Raw genomic sequence first — 12,024 nt, 5'->3', positions numbered from 1 at the left:
TGGAAGTGGTTTGCCAGGAGTTCCACTATGCTTGCCGGACTAGAGTGTACTTCGCCATTAGAGTCTCTCAGCCGGAGTATGGCCCTCCGACCTCCCCGCGCTTTCTCCAACCATGCCAGGAGTCTCCCTGCTTCATATACCCTACTCGTAGTTGCTGACATGTGTTCCCTCACTCTGCGGCGCAGAAAGTCGGTGTGGTGTTGTTGGGCCAGTCGGAGCGCGTGTTGTGTGTCCCCAGTTGGGTTCCCTTCGTGGTCCTGTGTTGCCTTGACAAGTTGACCCTCCAGATCTGTCAGTTCCTGACGCCGTGTGCGCTTGTGCTGCGCTATCACCGAGATCGCCTGCCCGCGGAGCACCGTTTTGTAGGCCTCCCATAGGACCGTAGGTGATTCTACTGAACCTTTATTCTCATTGAGGTAGGACTGTGTAGTTCTTTTCAAGGCCTTGGCTATTTCAGGCTCCCCGAGGTACCCCGGGTATATAGGGAAGATACGCCCACGTGACCGTTCCAGACTGGAGAGAGTCAGTGTCAGCGGGGAGTGGTCTGAGACCCCTCGCGGTCTAATCTGAGAGTCAGTGAAGGTGAGGAGACCCCCCTCTAACGACATGAAGTGATCAATCCGCGACAGGCTGTCGTGAACTGCCGAGTAGTATGTGTATTGCCGGTCTATTGGGTGGAGTCGCCTCCAGATGTCCACTAAACCCTGTGCTTCCATGAAGTCCTGCAGTTTGGAGTGTGCCGGTGTTTGTGCGCGCGTTGGGTATCGATCTAGGGAGTCCTGAACCACTGCGTTAAAATCCCCGCCCAGTACAAGGGCCCCCTCCGGAAGGTCTAGCAGGAATTTACCTAGGTCCGTGAAGGCCACAGTGTGTAGTGCCGGTGGGATGTATACCGATACTATGTTAAGTGGGTTTCCCTCCCATTGTCCATGTACCGCTGCGAAGCGGCCCTGTGTGTCCATTTTCACTGATTGGAGTATAAACTTGGACGAGCGGTGAATTAGTATCCCGGTGCCCCGGGACCCCCTCGTGAACTCAGAGTGGGCCACCATACTATAGCCCTTCCTGTCTAGGGCCTTTGTGGCCGTGCCTGTGAGGTGTGTTTCTTGTAGTAGGACCAGGGCAGGACTAAATCGTTTTATACTTTGCAGAACCAGCCCCCTCTTAATCTTGTCGCCCAGACCCCTCACGTTCCAGGACATGAGGCTCAACGGGGCTGCCCGCCCCACATCAGTGCCCTCCCCCATCGTGCAAGTGTATGCGGACTAAGTCATGCGTATGGAGGACCAGGAGATCCGTGTGGTGACTCTGCGTGCAGCATCTTGACACTCTCGTTCTGTGTGCATGTGCCCCTGTGTAGCAATTTTGACCCTGTGTATAAACTAAAAACCATAGCCCCATCCTACCCCCAACTCCCCCCCTCCCTGCCCCCCTGCTCAACGGACTCATAACTGCCCGCCCCCCCAACTTAGCAGAGTGCTTGAACCCAACCCATAACATAGTACTTGCTCGCTGGGGTGAAGGATGCTCCGAAGTCGGCGGCCCCCTCCTTTGCCGCGGAGGCCCTCAGTCCAGTGTCCAAGGCGGCATTCTCGGGCCGCGGTATTTGCAGTTCAAATGGACTGTATCCGTGGATCACTGTTCTCCGTCGTCGCCCCCCTCTTGAGTTTCTGACAATGGCGAAAGTGTCTCCTCCTCGGCACCGTTTGATTGCAGGCCCTGCTGTGATCCTCCATTACGGTTTTTGGCTTGTCTGTTGGAGCGACGGGGGTGGCCTGTCGTCCGCCAACCCTCCAGCCATTCCTGTGCCACCTCCGGGGTGTCGAAAAACCAAGTCTTATTGTCGGCCACAATCCGAAGTTTTGCTGGGAAAAGCATTGAATAAGGGATCTCTCTGGCTCTCAGTTCTTTTTTGACCTCGAAAAAAGTTCTCCTTCTCCTCGCGACCTCCGCCGTGTAGTCCGGAAAAAATGCTAGCGTGGCGTTTTGAATCTTGACGGGGGGTGAGGTTCTCGCCGCCTGCAAGATGACATCCCGATCCCTAAAATTAAAGAGTCGTGCTATAATTGGCCTGGGGTTGGCACCCGTTTGTCGGCGCCCTCCAGGGACTCTGTGCGCCCTCTCCACTGTGAAAAAATTGGAGAGTCACTTCGGTCGGAGGTGCTGTTTGATTAGGTTCTCCACATAGAGGTCCATTGACCTCGTGTCTTCCGATTCTGGCACACCTATTATACGGATGTTGTTCCGTCTCGAGCGTCCTTCCTGGTCGTCGAGCTTGTCTCTCAGCTCCCTGTTCTCTTTTGAAAGACGTTCCATATTAACCTGTAGCTCTGACACATCCTCCACCAAGGCTTTTGTTACGATGTCCATCGTGTTCACTTTCTCCGTCAGCTTGTGGAAGTCTGCCCTAATCAGCGTGATTTCGGCTGAGATTGACCCCACCGTGGCCTGTACCTGTGTGAGGGCCCGCATGACATCGTCCAGGGTTGCCTTCTTGCCCCCCGTCGCCTCCACTGTCTTGCTCGCCTGTGACCTGGCATCCGGCGGGGGGGTGACGGGTTTCTCATACGCGAAGCGGTCAAGGCGGGACTGCGTCGTGTTGTTCTTCGGCCCCTTTCCAGCCATTTTGCTCGTGGAGCCGTGCCCCTCACTCTCCTCCGGGGTAGCCCCTCGCCTCACCAGTTTCCAGGGACTTTCCCAGCGCGCAGTCCACCCTTTATCGTGACCCTCAGGGCTCCGGTATGGCACCTCAGGCTCGCCTCCGGCCTGTACGTGGCGGCGTATGGCCCCCTGTTCAGCTATATGCTAGGCCGTTGTATTGCACTCTGCCCAACCACGTGGTATCGACGGGTCGCGGGCCGCGGAGATGCCCCCTCAAGAGCTGTTGCGCCGAGAGCGCTCTTGTTAATCCTCAGTCTTTTCCCCTGCTGTTGTTGCAGTGTTTACCTCTCTCCCAGTCACCTCGGCCCCTGCCCGGGGGTATTATTCCACTTATTGTCTCAGAAGGGCCCCCTGTGCCCGCTTATGATTGCGATGCGCTCCCACACAGGGGGGGGGGGGGTCTGTGAGCCGTGTTGCGCTGTACCAGGCGGTGTTCTGCTGTGTCACGACGGTATCTACGCTTCCTCAGCGCTGCCTGCACCAGTTCAGTGTGTGTTCTCTTGTCTTTATCCCCTGTCTCAGCTGCAGGGGAGAGTGCGTCACGCTCGGTAGTATATTGGCCCTCGCGTCCTCTCGCGTGTGCAATATGCCCCCAGACCGCTAGGGGGTGAGGGGGCCGCCGGAGCCGTGGGTCGCTGTTACGGGTGGCTAGGTGGCGCGTAGCGACGGTACCTGCTTTCCCTCCGCGATGTCAGCACCCGATCTGTTGTGCACGGGGACCCGGCCGGGTCCTCGAGATGGCGGGCACCGTGTCAGGTTCTTCCCCTCAGGGCACGTCCGTGCCTGATTCCTCCGGTCGTTTGGTCCGTCTTCCGCCACTCCGCGCGGAGGCCCCCGGGGTTCCGTTCGGTGCTTTCGGTGCCTGGAGAGTCCCTCAAGATGTCGGGGAGTCTCTCCCTCCACAGGTGTCGCGGGCGGGTGCTTCCGGCGGCCCTCCGCCCGGAGCGGCTCACTTCCTGCCGGCTCCTTCGTCTAGGTCAGTCTCCGGCTTGGGCTCCCTCCAAGGGCCGATTCGGGGCCAGTGATATCTCGGCTCCCCGGTCACGGATTTTCTTTCCGCTTGGCCGTACCTCTGCCGCCCGGTCCTGGACCTCAGCACCTTCCCGCCTGGGACATAGATGTCTCGGATAATTAGACGGATTTCGTTGGAGGCCGCTTCAGCTGCGGAGCTCTCCCTCTAGGCTGCCACCATCGTCGGCTGCTGGCCACGCCCCCCATGTCGATTTCGTTTTGATGTTGCATTAATGTGTGTGGTGGCGGGGGGGGTAGGGGCCGAATGGTTCAATTGATGGCTCTTCTCTCCCTCTGGTTCTTTTTCCCTTTTTTGTCTCTTTTGTTTCCTTTCCCTCTCTCTAACTTTTCCTATATTTCGGGTCTCCTATTTAGGGCGACAGGCACGCTGCTGGGGGGGTAGGCCATATCCTTCTGCAGGGGTGCAGGGTGGGGTGGGTGGGTTGGGGTCTTTTTCTGACCGTTTTTTTAGTTTCTACGGCTCTTTTGTGTCCCTTTCTTAGGACGCCGTGGCTGTGCGTGTTTCCCACGGTGTGATTGCTTGTGGGGGGAGGGGGGTGAGGTTTTCTTACTTTATACGATATTGATTGCACAGATATCCTGCCTTGAACGCCCCACCCCCAATAACGTGGTCCCCAGTCACTTTGCTCGCCCTTATCGCTGTGGGGGCACGTACAGCAGCACGGCGTTCCTTCTTTTCTTTCTTTTTTAGCATTCCCCCTTTTCTTTATCTTCTGGGTCAGTATAGAGAATGACTGTAACTCCTTTTGCCGTTCTGGTTACTCAGTTAGGTATAAGTATAATAATTTGGTGGTCTGTGTGCACGTGGCGGGCTACGATGGGTACTGATTGGAAATATGGCATCTATATCCTGATTGCTGTAGACTATTGCTGATAACCGTTTTTATTGATGCCTTACTGTTTTGCTGCTTGATTCGTGGCCCGCTATGGGCACTCAGATGATTAAACTGCAACTGATCCTGCTATAATTTCTATTATAAAATTAACCTTCTTTGATCCTACGTCCGGCGGTCACACTCAGCTCCTCTATGATTGAACTACAAGTCCGCAATATACTGGTTGACTGCCGTGAAACCTCTTTATTGATTTACGTGCTTTTCAGATTGCTTCGTGGCCGGCCTAATTGGTTGTAGGCCCGTATTTGTATGCTACTATCTGCACAATAAAGGTTAAAAAAAAAAAATGATGGGTTTTTTTGTAGAGTAGATTCATCTGATTCATCCATGATTGAACCGGAGGAGGAGAAAGTGAGGAGGCGAGGAGGAGGAATTCAGTTATGGCGGGATTCAGAATCAGTTGATGCGTTGACATCCAGTTTTGAATGGAGTCCAGAGTAGAGCTTAGGACGGAGAGATCGTGAGTGGAGGCAACCTTGAGGTAGATTATAGTATCGTCTGGGGAGATATGTATCATGACGGTGTGTTCCGTGCTCTCCCGCATATGTGCCCGGGGGACCAGCAGACACCGTTAGATGTGTTTTTATAGATCAGGCTGAGACAGGGAGTGAAGGCCGTCACACTAACTTACCCAGACAGCCCAGCGCTACTGACACCGTTGCATGCGATACTTGAAAGGCCCAAGCCCAGACGCTTAGTTTCATTGATTTATTATACGGTGCATGCGCAACAAGAAAGGCAGGCGGCTCCGGCGAGGCTGAAATGGGAAGCAAATTTGGGGAGACAGTTGTCTGACTCACAGTGGGAAACCTGCTGCCTGCACACTGAGAGAGTTTCAGCGAACAGCAGACTCCGCATCTATAAGTTCCTCCATAGACTTTATTATACACCTGCTAAGATGCACAGATTTCAGCTTAGAGTGGGCGATTGCTGTGACAGATGTCGTACCCCTGGGGCGGATTTTTTACATTTGGCATGGGATTGTCCGAGCATCCGGGGTTACTGGAGTGAGGTGTTTGAAGCATTACAGTGCATGATAGATGAGACACTACAGCCAGATCCCTTAATGGCATTGTTGGGGTTTGTTACTCCGGTGAAGGCAGAACACAGGAGATTTGTGGCAATGGCACTTCTCTTGGCAAAACGGGGGGTAGCCTGCAGATGGGGTAGGGGCCGGGCGCCTAAATTCAAGACATGGCTTGCTGATTTAATTACCTGTCAGGAGCGACTGGCCACATATTCGGAACTGCTGCCAGTAACCTCCAGGCCGAATGATTTCCGGGCACCCCTCACATGTTATCTAGCAACTAGAGAGTCTACTGACTCGGGCAATGAAGATGCGAGCTCCACTTAGTGGTGCATGGTCGGTGTACAGGCGTTATGACCTCTGGGTTTGATACCACTGACATGTTGCTGGTGTTCGAGTCTCGGGGTATGGAGGGAAAGAGTGTTAAACTAATGGAAGGATTTATCTGCTGCATCCTATTGGGCAATTGTATTCTTTAGGGACTGTTGGGGGAAAAGTGGGTGGGGACTGAAACCTGGGGGAGAATACCCTCTTGAGGTGCTATGATGATACAACTGATTATGTACCATGCTCGTATGTTATTGTGAATTCTTATACTGGACACTTTGACCATAAGCTACTGCTTTAAGTGCTGTATATGGAAGACAACTGTATGTTGTTTTGTTTTCCCTTTTGAAATACCTTCAATAAAAAGAAAAAAACAAAAGATTTGAGTGTCGTCTGCATAGAGATGATAGTGGATCCCGGACTTACTTAGGAGATTTCCCAGTGGTTCTAAATAGAGATTGAACAATGTGGGTGCAAGTATAGAGCCTTGAGGAACACCGCCAGAGGAGATGAAAGACTGTTCCCTATTTTGATCATTTGGGATCTATCAGAGAGGAAGGACGCAAACTATTTAAGCACAGTGCCCCCCCATCCCCATTCTCAGTTGAAGACTGTTGAGGAGAGTGGTGTGATTGACAGTGTCAAAGGCTGCAGAAAGGTCGAGGACAATTAGAAGATAGGACCCCCCCACAGTCGAGTATCCTCAGCACGTCATCAATCACTTGCAGCAGGGCTGTTTCAGTGCTGCAGTTTTGGATGAAGACGAACTGAATATTGTCAAGAAGATCATTGTCCATGATATGACGAGAGAGTTGTTTCGCAACACATCTTTCTGTGATCTTCGTAAGAAAGGTATAGGTTAGTGATGGGGCGGAAGTTGTTGAGGTCATTCCCATCAGCAGTGGGTTTTTTAAGCATGGGGGTGACCTGCCAAGTTTTGAAGGGGACAGGAAGGGAGCCTTGACAGAGGGAGAAGTTGACCAGAGTGGTCCAATAGAAAAGAGAATGGGTATAAAAGTCAATGGCAATGGCACTAGGGATGGGGTCAAGAGAATGGTTGGAGGGCTTTGTTTCACGGATGCAATTGAGGAGGGTATCTTCAGAGATGGGGTCAAAGTTCTGCCAAATGGCTAGTGATTTGCGCTCCTCTGGAGGGATAGGATGAGCGACCTGATCCACCAGTGATTTCACTTTTTCGTCAAAGAATACAGTGAAATCCGCTGCTTACTTTGTAGAATCCTCCAACTTGGAGGTTGGGGGAGAGCAGTTAGTATTCTTGATGAGATCAAATAGTTTTTTGGGTCTATTTTTGGAGGAGTCAAGGAGGGTTCTGAAGTGCGACACTTTCCCAAGGAAGATGTGCTTGTGATACCTGGATCTTGCTGAACGAAGCGTGGTCAAATTATCGGTGGAGGGCGCTTGCCTCCATTGTTTCTCCAGGAGTCTTAGGTGCTTCCTTTCTTCATAGAGGGATTTGTTGAACCAAGGTGCTGAGGGAATGGGCCTTTTCTTTTTGCTTTGGAGAGGAGCGATGTTATTGATTTCGACTGCAAGGACTGTGAGGCATTGGGAGGTGAGTTCGTCAACACCTAGGTTCGGGTCTAGCCTTGGAAGTGACAGCAAAGTTGATTCACAGAGGGAACCGGTGTCAATATTTTTAGTGTCACGAAACTAGGAGGTAGCCTCCTTAGGTTGGCCAAGAGTTATAGAGTATGCTAGGTGAAGAGAGAATGGGATGAGGAGGTGGTCAGACCAGTCTACGTGAATAGGGGTAGTGATGGAAAGCATGCCTGCTTTAGAAATAACAAGGCCCAGGATTGAGCCCTTGGAGTGTGTTGACTCTGTGCAGTGTTGGATAAGAGCGTTTGCAGAGAGGAAGGTGGTCAGCGAATTCGCGGAATAGTCTTGCGGTGAGCCCCAGTGGAGATTGAAGTCACCCACGAAGGTCTGATTGTCACTATGTGAGTATTGGTCACTGATGAAGTCAGTGAGTTCCTCTATAAAGGAAGGGCCGCTGCCAGGCGGGCGGTAAATGACATGGAATCTGAGGGGTGAGCGGTGGTGAGCTGAAGCTCAAGAGATAGGCCTTCAAAAGTGCGGAAGGAGCTGATAGGAAAAACCTCAAGTTGAAGGGAGTTTCTAAAGATGACTGCAACACCTCCCCCAACTTTGTCAGTTCTGTCATTCCTAAAAATATAATAGCCTGTGGGTAATAGGAGATCAAACATAGAGTGAGAGGTATCGTTGAACCAGGTCGCTGTGAGGAAGAGCATGTCAATATTGTGAAGGGTGATGGTATCGGAGATTTTGAGTTTGTGTTTTATTGCAGATCTGCAGTTGTGGAGCAGACAGCGCAGCTCTGTCAAGACTGTTTTGGTGACGGAGGCACTTGGGCTATGAAGGGTGATTGGGATATTGTACTTAGACGGGGGTGCACGGGAGGGTTTAGGCGGATGCTTGGCTCTGACAGAGGAGATGGTCTGAATAGTGTAAATAGTTGGGTTACTCAGAGATGCACGTTGAAGAAGGGTGGCGTTCAAGGGCTTGTGTGAGTTAACGATGTTTGCAGACGACTGGTTATGCTTGGCTATGATGGGGTGAGGGGGTGAGGTGCATCTCGTGGGAAGGTGAGAGTTTTCCAAAGGAGTTGAGGTGTAAGGAAAAGTGAAGATCTTGGAGCTTAAAAGTGAAATGGTAGCTACAAGTTGGGAGATGGAGGTGAAGCCTACCTTATTTTCCAGAGAGAGTAGGGCAGAGCACGGAAGGTTGGGTGGCTCGATGGAAACAGGAGGGGGTGAAATTGGTGGTGAAGGGCGGGGAGAGGTTGGGGGACAGGAGGAGAGTTGGGGTATAGGGTTCATAGGTGGGTAGAAGTGGAGGTTGAGAGCGGGAGTTGGTGTATCAGAGGTGAAGGGTGGGTTATCTTTGTTGGCGTTGCAAGAAGGAAAGGAATTAAGGACAAATTTAGGGGGAAGATCGGCGCGGATCAAGGCGGTGGGGTAGAAGGAGAGGGGAGGACTGTGTGGAATCATAGGGATGTAGGAGGTTAGGGCGGATAAGAGGGGAGGTGGTTGGAGAGGTCCTGTCAGCTAGGAGAGGTGGCTGTGAGGGAATGGACATCTGGCAGAGTGAGGGGGGTTGGGAGAAAGGAAAGTTGTAGAAAGGAAATGATTCTGCTGGGCCCGAGGGAGGGAGATGGAAAGGGTTACCAAGGGGGTAGCATAGCAATGTGTGAGGAGTGGGGGGAAGGAGAGAGATGCAATGGGTTTGTGGAGAAATCGGGGTAAAAAGCGAGTGGAGGAGGGGGTAGAGAATAGGGGGAAAGGGAGGAATAAGGGGAGCGTAAGGAAAGTTAACTGGGGGAGAAGGTTGGAGGAGTGGTGGACTAAAAAGGGGGGTGGCAGGTAGGAATAGGTGGGAGGAGAGGAGATTGGAGTACCGGAATTGTGCAGATTGGACGAGGAGCGTATTAGCTAGAGGTAAGGCTGGAGTGATGAAGGGCCTTTGGGTTGCTGGTGGGCCTGGAGCTGAATCTTTCCCCTCCTGGCATGCCTGGCTTGTGTCTGGCTCCCTAGTAACTTTCTCTAAGCAGAAGGGGGTTGAGATCACACAGTCTCACATCCCAGCACAGTTCGTCCCTTTGCATTATGGCAAATGCTGAACACAATTAGCGCTAACTTCAATATTAACTGTAGATTTTCTCCAACGTTGGTGCAGACAGTGTTGTACATCTCAAGACACTGTTTTTTTTGGAATTCATCCTTAATCAGTCGAGATCCAAAAACAATTTCATCTGGGGTTGCTTGAAATGCTGCCAAAGCCTTCACAGGTCTCAGTACCACTCACAGGCACACAGGTGCGTCTCCAAAGCTGCATTCACCACAATGCAACGGGGCAAACTGTGTGAGATGTGAGGCAGTGTGCCCTTAACCCCCCTTCAAGGTCCTCTAAGCAATAGCCTCAGGAAAGCTTCACCTCCCCGTGTACACTTCTTTACCTTGATTTGCAAAGGGCCTACTCCCCCCCTGGTTATGGTTCAACGGTCTCACTGTGTTACCTGGAGCAGTTTCCCCATATCAGATACCGCTCCAGGCATGGAACAGTGGCCTGGTGTTTACATCCCCAATAAGTCTTGGTCCAGAAACACCAGACCTGGGTGAAGATTTGCATCCGGTAGAAACTGCAGCCGGGGCTGAGGATGGAGGCGAGCCCGCCCCCCGCCCATCTCCATTCTACTGTACAGCAGCAACCACTAGCATTGCCCTGACTTGGAGTGCCCTCCCCTCACCCCCATCTGCAGCACCACCTCCCAACCTCCAGCACCACCTCCCCACCTGCAGCACCCCCTCTGTACCTGCCACACCCCCTCCCAATGTGCAACACCCCCTCCCCACCTGCAGCACCCCCTCCCAATGTGCAGCACCCCCTCCCAATGTGCAGTACTCTCCCACTGCCATTTACAACCTATCCTATTTGCAGCAGGTGGTAAAAGTCAGCATAAAAAGACCTGTTATTTGGATGTAAAAAGGAATGAAATGCAGAAAAGTACCCCCCGTATCCCTTAAACAAATAACAAGTAACTCTTAATGAAGCCATCACTGTTTGACTATTTTCTCAATTTTGTTTAGCATGTCGATGCCTCTTTTAAAAATAAAGATATAGATAGCAATAATATTAACAATAAAACCAATAATAACAATGGCAATAAAAACAATAATAAAAACACAAATTAATATTAACAGCAATAATAACAAAGTTGCAATAAATTGAATCTTGGATCTTTACTCCTAGGTTTTTCGACTATGCATACGTCATAGCACGCGTTAGTTGACCCCGATGGATGACGAGCAGGATGAGGCGGGGCTTCCCTTTCATTTCCGCTCTTTGTCGGTATCCGCGTCGGCTGCTGGGGTTCCCAAGACGCGCTGCAGATCCTTTTCTGGCCTGCCAAAGACTCCTACCTCAATGCCTCAGCAAACCAGAGCAGGCTGGCTCACCGCCTCCACCTCTGAGGCAAACCTCCTCTATTCCACCAACTCCAAGGATGCCCCCCGGACCCTGAAGAGGTAAGAGACAGCGGGGTAAGAAAGAGACCCCTTCCCTATGTGTTGACCTGCTTGGGATTCCAAATCAGAGGCATTGGGTCTAAAAATATGGAACAATTCACAAATGTGCAGGGGCCTCGTTCAAGTTATAGATGTATGTGTAAATGTATGTTCTATTTTTCTGGCTCTTAGAAAAAAGGCAGCAGAGCACTGTAAAGGGATACGTCTAGTAATGATGGAAGAGGTCGCTGGGTTCTGGGATCAGAAGCTGATTGTTTCTGCATCCTGATATAGGGTTCTTCAAGCCGGTGCGTCTTCAACCTTTCTACATTGGAGCAGGGTTGGGTCCGTCCTGATGGAGACTGGGGTGCTGTTCCTGATCCTGGGTTCATATATGGAGACGGCCTGCTGCCTTGCTTTTTGATGTATGTATGACTTGGTTTGGTATCTAGGGCTGGCTTTCTAGTCGTTCTCGGTGGTATGCTCCAGCGTTCCTATTTCATTGAATTTATCTCTGGGGTTGTGGGATTGTGCTGCTTTAACCTGGTGTGAAGGTTCCATCCTGTCATGATTACTGTAACCTGTTGGACGATGGCTGGAGCTTTTAAAAAAAACTCAACATAGCAACCTATCAAGTAGTGTTTTTCCCCCTAGAAGGTACAATCCTGAGGGCCTGATTTAGATCTCAGTGGATGGGTTACGCCATCACAACGTTGACGGATACACCGTCTGCCGAAATATAAATCCCATTATAGCCTACCGAGTTATATTTCGGTGGACGGGATATCCGTCACCATTGTGATTGACTAACCTGTCCACGGAGTCATAGGCTTTTTTTTTCTTTCATAACTCTGTGAGATATCATTTAAATCGAATGCCATATGGCTAAATACAAAATCAAAATAAAATAGAATTAATTTCTAAATAAAATGATTACAATCACTTTGAGTGGTATGAGTGATTGGTTTATCTGAGTGTTCAAATAGCATCAGTATTGGCTCTTTCTTGTTCCTTGAGTGTTCAGTTGGCCTAGCCT

General features: G+C 51.1%; 1 protein-coding gene across 3 annotated transcripts in view; it reads left to right on the top strand.

The window, feature by feature from the left end:
• The window catches only part of LOC147718360 (arf-GAP with Rho-GAP domain, ANK repeat and PH domain-containing protein 1-like), a 525,400-nt gene that overhangs the window by 65,369 nt on the left and 448,007 nt on the right, over positions 1-12,024 (top strand). For 2 of the 3 annotated variants that reach the window (XR_015295285.1, XM_086918310.1), the window contains exon 2: positions 10,735-11,009. Coding sequence is in view for 1 of the 3 variants with exons in the window: in XM_086918310.1 (XP_086774436.1) it covers positions 10,780-11,009 (230 nt within the window). In the remaining 2 variants the exon portion in view is untranslated. Of the gene's footprint in view, positions 1-10,734; positions 11,010-11,282; positions 11,414-12,024 lie in introns of all 3 variants that reach the window. The other variant, XM_086918312.1, reaches the window with a different exon arrangement.

This window comes from Lissotriton vulgaris, chromosome 4_1 (assembly GCF_964263255.1).
Source record: "Lissotriton vulgaris chromosome 4_1, aLisVul1.2, whole genome shotgun sequence".
NCBI lineage: Eukaryota > Metazoa > Chordata > Amphibia > Caudata > Salamandridae > Lissotriton > Lissotriton vulgaris.
This window is presented reverse-complemented; position numbering and strand designations above follow the sequence as displayed.